At 53.2% G+C, this 6,187-nt stretch overlaps 1 protein-coding gene across 1 annotated transcript; it reads left to right on the forward strand.

Annotated features, from left to right (window-relative positions):
- Positions 1-1,274: 1,274 nt before the first annotated feature.
- LOC102379826 (CMRF35-like molecule 7) lies at positions 1,275-4,839 on the forward strand. The gene is made up of 5 exons (XM_025199196.1): positions 1,275-1,430; positions 2,157-2,498; positions 3,319-3,436; positions 3,815-3,949; positions 4,500-4,839. The coding sequence occupies exons 1-4, from the start codon at positions 1,391-1,393 to the stop codon at positions 3,933-3,935; spliced, it is 621 nt and encodes a 206-aa protein (XP_025054981.1). The 5' UTR covers positions 1,275-1,390; the 3' UTR covers positions 3,936-3,949; positions 4,500-4,839.
- Positions 4,840-6,187: the final 1,348 nt, after the last annotated feature.

A 6,187-nucleotide genomic window follows, 5' to 3' on the forward strand; every position in this document is an offset into this window, starting at 1 on the left:
GGGGCTGGCTCCTGATCACAGACCACTGGCTGCTAGGCCCTTGGACCATTCCCTTCTCTCTCACACATTGAGGTGGTGGTTGGGGTTGTATTTCCTGATTCCTAGGGCCAAGAGAGTTGTCTTTGGCTCTGTGTTGTTCTGTAATCTATTAAGGGCTTAACATATGCATTCAGTGTGAGATATAAGTACAGTTGGGTCCTCTTGGCAGCTTTTGAAATTAAGGCTTGCATGTTTTGGAGGATTCAAACCTTTTTTCCAATCTGCCATTTCAATGGGGGAGCTGGATGGTGGGTTTATACTAGAGTTGTTCTGGGCTGCATCTCATTAGGACGTTTAATTGTGCTGTCACCTAACAGCGATGGCAGCACATCAGGTGCAACACACACACAATATACCTCTCTTCTCATTTGCAGTGTTTTTGCCTTTGGTGCCATCAGCCATGGAGCCCCCGGCTTCTACCGATTTCACAACACCCATTTTCACCTGGAAAATTTCTACCGAGGGCAAAGCCAGCATCCTCCCTGCTGTGCACAGCATGCTCCCAGTGTGAGTGCCCGTACCTTCACGCCAGGCTGCTCCCTGTCATCCTCTATCTCTGTGGCCATAGGGGATGGGACTACCAGCAACCGATCAAGTTGCAGTGCTCAAGAGCAGTCACTTCCACTCTGACATCCCATTTTGCTCAGCTCCTCCTGCTCAAGGCCTATTCCATTACCTGTCTCCTACACTCGCCAAAATGTTGGACACTTACAGGAAAAGCAAGGGGCTTTTTGGTGATACCTATTATTGGACCAAGTGTATGGCTGGGACAGATGTTAGAGACATTCTTGGACACCAGGGCATAAAGGTTCAAGTCCTTGATATAAAAGCATGCCATGCAAAGACCTGAACCTCATTCTTTGATGATATTTAAGCCATGCTGTTGGGAGCCTGACTGAGGAGTTCTGGGCACCCGAAGTTATCCACAGAGAGTCTGTCCAGATACAGGGATATCACAAAGCCAAGAAAGAGGAAATCAGTGAAGGTGTAACCTTTGACTTTGTCACAAATTGCAACCCTTAACAGAGAGACCCTAAAACTGTGGATCCAAGATGCTACACTGGCCTGCCTGACTGCCCTCTCCTGCCTCCCGTCTCGACTTCAGGATGGACACTGACCTGCTATTAAAAAAAAAAGTGTGTCGTATAGCATACGTACCATGAGAGTCAATGTTGCACCACTTCCTGTGCATTTGCATAGAAGCATTTTCACAGGAAAGGACAGTAGCTGACAGAGGTGGCAACTGCAAACTTGAGAAGCAGTCTCAGGCTCATTTTCAGGTCTCCTCAAAGGCAGCAAGTCCCAGGGCAGCTGCAAAGAGAGCCGATTCAGCTGCGGAGGGACCAGGACCATGTGGGCGCTCCCTCTTTGGCTCTGGATTCTCTTCCCCGGTGAGTATGATGGGGGTTTGGGGATCCCTGGAAATGCACTGAGACAGGCTGGAGGCTTTGCTGGCTTCCTCATTGCAGCTCAGAAGCCCCAACTAGACCGCAGCAGTGCATACAACTCATGCAGGAGCTGGAGCCTCCAAATGCCTGGAAGATAAGGAACTTGGTGCTGAGCAGAAGATCCAGTGTTGTTGGATCAGGATGTTATCCCGAGCCTCAGGAAACCTGCTAGTTTTCTTAAAGATGCAGCTCCTGGAGTCACGTAATTATGTTGGACTCTCAGCTGTCTTAGAAAGAAAGACTAAGGCTTATTAGCCATCATGGTTGCAAAGAACAGCTTGAGAAGAGAAGCTGAGGGCAGGGAAAAAGAGAGGAAGGTATTTTTGGGGAAGAGCCCCGAAATGTGTAATATGAAATGGAAATGCTAATGAGAGGCCATTTTAACACAAAATGAAAGAAAAAGTGGCTTGTTTCAAGATGCCAGATCCAGACACCGCCGTACCAGGTTCAGTTCCACTGTTCCCAATCAGAACATCAAACTGTTACGTTCACAACCAAGTTTTTCTGCAGGAAAATGTCTTTTGGGGAAAGGTCTCTAATTCAGAAACGTGGTGCCTCTTCACCTCAACCTCCCACTCCTGGCACGGTCTCTATTATCCCCTATCTTTGCTGGAGAAATCATTGCAAGGCAAAGGGCTCAGGGTCTGTCTGTGCTGGTGTTTCCTGCAGGTTGCATGGCACTGATAGGCCCTGAAATAGTAACGGGCCCTGAAGGTGGGTCGGTGTCCGTGACATGCAAATACAACAGAGGTCACGAGAAGAACGGGAAACTCTGGTGTAGAGCAGGGCCTTCCAGCCGCTGTTCCAGTGGGGAGCACACAATACACACCAATTGGTCAGAGGCCAATGTGCAAAAGGGCCGCTTATCCCTTCAGGACAACCACATCCTGCGCACATTCACGATTACCATGGAGCACCTGACCAAGGCCGATGCTGGCACCTACCTGTGCGGGGTGCTGATTGCTTTCTCGAGTGATCTCAGGCACGCTGTGGAGGTGACCGTGTCCCCAGGTAACTGCCTTCCCCCTTCCTCCCTGTTCAGAGGAAAGGGGTTGGGGGGTGGCGGGCAGATGCTGTGGTCAGGCAGGCTCTCAAAATGAAGGCCCCCAGGAATTCAAGGAGAGATTAAACCCTGAAGACCATCAGCCCCATCACCCAAGAAGGACCCAGCCTGGATGGGTTCCTCTGGGGTTCCTACATGGTACAAGCCCCTGGCTCTGCCCACAGTGTCCTGTGCCCAGTGCTCCCATTATAGAAGCCCCCCAGGACCCTGCAGCTCTGTCTGTCCCCCACCTCCCTGACAGATCCAGAAGAGCCCCACAGGACCAGCCCAGGATGGCAGCTGGATTCTCCTTCCCCCTCCAAGACATCCTGGCCTGGGCAGGAGCTCTACCATGGCCTGATCCCCCTGAAACAGGGCAGAGCGTGGTGGTGGGGGTCACATTTCCCCATAACAAAACAGGGCAGAGGGTGGGGGTCAGTGCAGGGCTTACATTGCCCCATGAGGAGGGGTTTGAGGGGAGGAAACAGTAGGGAGCAGCAGAAGCTGCCCACCCAGGTGTGAGCTGTGCCCCATCCCCCAAGGGCCCTGCACCCCAACAGCCTTGGCCCTTCTGGAAGAACTGGGCTGAGGCAGAGCCCACCCAGGAGCTGGGAGTCCCCACATGTGATCTTAAGTTTGGGTCACTCCCGGGAGCCAGTCCCAACCAGCCCCAAAATCTGGAGGCCCTTGAAGACCCAGAGGTCCGAGAGTATGGCCAGACTTGGGATGACCCCCTGGAGACAGATGTGGTAGGAGCTCTGGTCTCTTTTGCCGTGCTTCCATCCTCAGTGCTGTCACCCATGGAGCCCCCGGTTTCTACTGAGTTCACAGCATCCATTTTCACCTGGAGAATTTCTACAGAGAGCCAAGTCAGCGGTTTCCCTGCTGTACACAACATGTCCCAAAGGTGAGTGCCCATACCCTCATCCCAGGGCTGCGTGGCCACAACACCTGTGTGAGATCTCATCATTGCTGTGAACATCCCATGGGGCTGTTTTGATGAGCAGCTTCTTGGAGGCAGAGTCTGTGGGTAGGATAAGACTGATTGGAAAGGACAGACTGGGAACCGATCCGCTGCTGGCTCTAATTCTGCATGAATGAATCCCTGAGGAGGCTGTGGAGGGTCTGTGTCAGGGGCAGGTGATGAAGCCCTGGTGCTTGCTTTCCTTCGTGGTGAAGCATCCTTCCCACCTTCAGCCTGAGAGCAGCCGGGGAACAGGTCAATGGAAGAAATGTGGTCAAATCTAGAGAGTTCACCTATCCCCACTGTCACCCAACTGCACAGCTCCCAGGACAGCCACATCCACTTCGTGCTCCTGGTCGGCCTGAAGGTGCCCGTGTTCCTGTGCATGGTCTGCACTGTGGTGTGGGTGAGTGTGCGCTACAGGGGCAGCTCCAACGACTAGACGCCACAGACACGGTGAGAGCCTCCGGCATCCACCCCGTGGGCCCACACACTGCACTGGCCTGTTCTGCACTCCCAGGGGCTCAATCATGGCAACACCGGGATCACACACTGCAGGGCAGCAAGGTGTTGTGCTTCCCCTGGACCCTCCCAGGAGGGAAAGTGGCTGCCCAGGTGACACTGTCCCTTCTCCCTGGGCCACACAGTGGTCCAGGGGTAACTGTGGAGTGATCCCTACTGGGGGTCTGCCCAGTGGAGCATGCACCCAGTGCGGATTGAGTACGGCTATCCTGCCAGGTGCACAGTGGGAGCTGGAGCTGGATCTTCACCTGCTCCCAACCCTGTTTCTGGCCTGTCACTGAGAAATATGGCAACTTTCTTGAGGCCGCCACCTCTGCTGCAGGGCTACATGTGACAAAACCTCTACCCTGCACACTCCTGGGCCACATTTCCTAAGCCACAATTTGGGTCAAACTCTGGTGTGTATTAAAGCTGGGGCCATTCCCTCCAGTCACTCCTTGTCTCTCTCTGGTCTGCTACGGCTCATGACCTGCCTCCCTTGTAGATCCAGGAAGGACTGGGACCACCACAACGATGACACCTCCATCTGTCCTGTGTTCTGCACCTCGCATGTACCAGGCCTGATTGCCCTCTCCCTTACACTGGAGTGAATCTGGAGTGAAATTACTGGAGTCACCCTGGGAAGAGCCCTTTCCCACTGAGCCAAATCCAGCGCCCTTGAGAGCAGAGTGAGGCCCAGACTCTCCATGTTCTCCATGGATAGAAAACATGTCGCCCAGGGAGCAGTTGGAGGCTGTTCCTATGAGAGGAGCATGTTCCTGGCCTCTGGAAGCGGATGTGTCTGGGAGGACCTCAATGCCTTCTGCACAGAGAACATGACAATAAAAAGCCATCTCTTTTCCTTGGCTGGGAGCTGGGCGTCAATGCCAGGACCAGGGACTAGAGTTGTCACAAAATTAGATCTCTTTTTCTCCGTACAGATGGATGGTTTGTCAGTAAGACCTGACACAGCTGCACAGAGTCTTGAATCCCAACTTGGACTCTGTTGTTCTGAGGTGCTCGGAGGTTTGGGAGGGCTCCCAACCAGCCTTCTGCCTGCTGTTGCTCTTCGTGTTCAGGCTGCTTGCGACAGGATGCTCTCAGAGACGGTCAGCCTCTGGGAGCTCTGGTGTGACACAGAAAAAATGACCAAATTCATATACATATAGATATATAGATATATATATTTAATTTTCCATGTTCCAAGTCAAATCAGCCAAATCAATTCCAAATCTGTGAGTCATTCAAAAACCAAATGTGGCCCTGCTACCAGCAAACACCAAATCCCTTGGTGGGCATCCTATGTGCAGGCCCAAGCCTGGAGGCTTGGGGTTTGGATGTCCCCAAGTTTCGCTTGTTCTCAGCTGTATGGCCACAGGAGCAAGCTAGGGAGGAATCTCCCATTTCCATAAAGTTGGCGTGTAGCCGAGATCCTCCCACTAGAAGCTGGAGAGTGGGAAGCTAACTATGAGGCTCTCATAGGGAGTCCTGTCTGCATGCAGGGGGTCAGAGGAGGGGCAGACTGAAGTGCTCCGAGTCAGAATACAAGGGGGTTGTGGGGAAAGGGACTTAACGGTGGGGGTCTACCACAGACCACCCAACCAGGGGGAAGAGCTGGACTGGGAATTCTCAGGTCAGCTCGCGGAGGCAGTTAAGTCAAGGGACGTGGTCATCATGGGTGACCTAAACTACCCGGACATATGCTGGGAGGAGCAGTCAGCCAGGTCTGACCGCTCATGTAGGTTCCTTGCTGAGATACAAGACCTCCACCTAACCCAGGAGGTGCACAGTCCTACCAGAGGGAATGACTTGCTGGACTTTGTCCTGGCAACAGGCGACGACCTGGTGAGGGGATTCCAGGTCCTCGACCAGCTGGGTGATAGCAATCATCGCCTTCTGGAATTCACCATCCAGCGCAGGGTGTCAAGGGCCTGCAGCAAGGCAGTAGACCTTGACTTCAGGAGGGCTGACTTCAGCAAGTTGAGGAGATTGGTAGGAGAGACATTACGGTCCCGGAGAGTAGGGGAACTGGGTGTCCAAGATGAGTGGCCATTCCTTAAGGAGACGATCCTCTGAGCCCAAGGGGTGACAGTCTCAACACGAGTCAAAGCGGGCAAGGGTGCTCAAAAGCCCCCTTGGCTTGCCAAAGGCACTCAGGCATGCCTGAAAGCCAGAAAGGAGGCGGACATCCCG

This window comes from Alligator sinensis, unplaced genomic scaffold, assembly GCF_000455745.1.
Source record: "Alligator sinensis unplaced genomic scaffold, ASM45574v1 scaffold876_1, whole genome shotgun sequence".
Taxonomy (NCBI): Eukaryota; Metazoa; Chordata; order Crocodylia; family Alligatoridae; genus Alligator; species Alligator sinensis.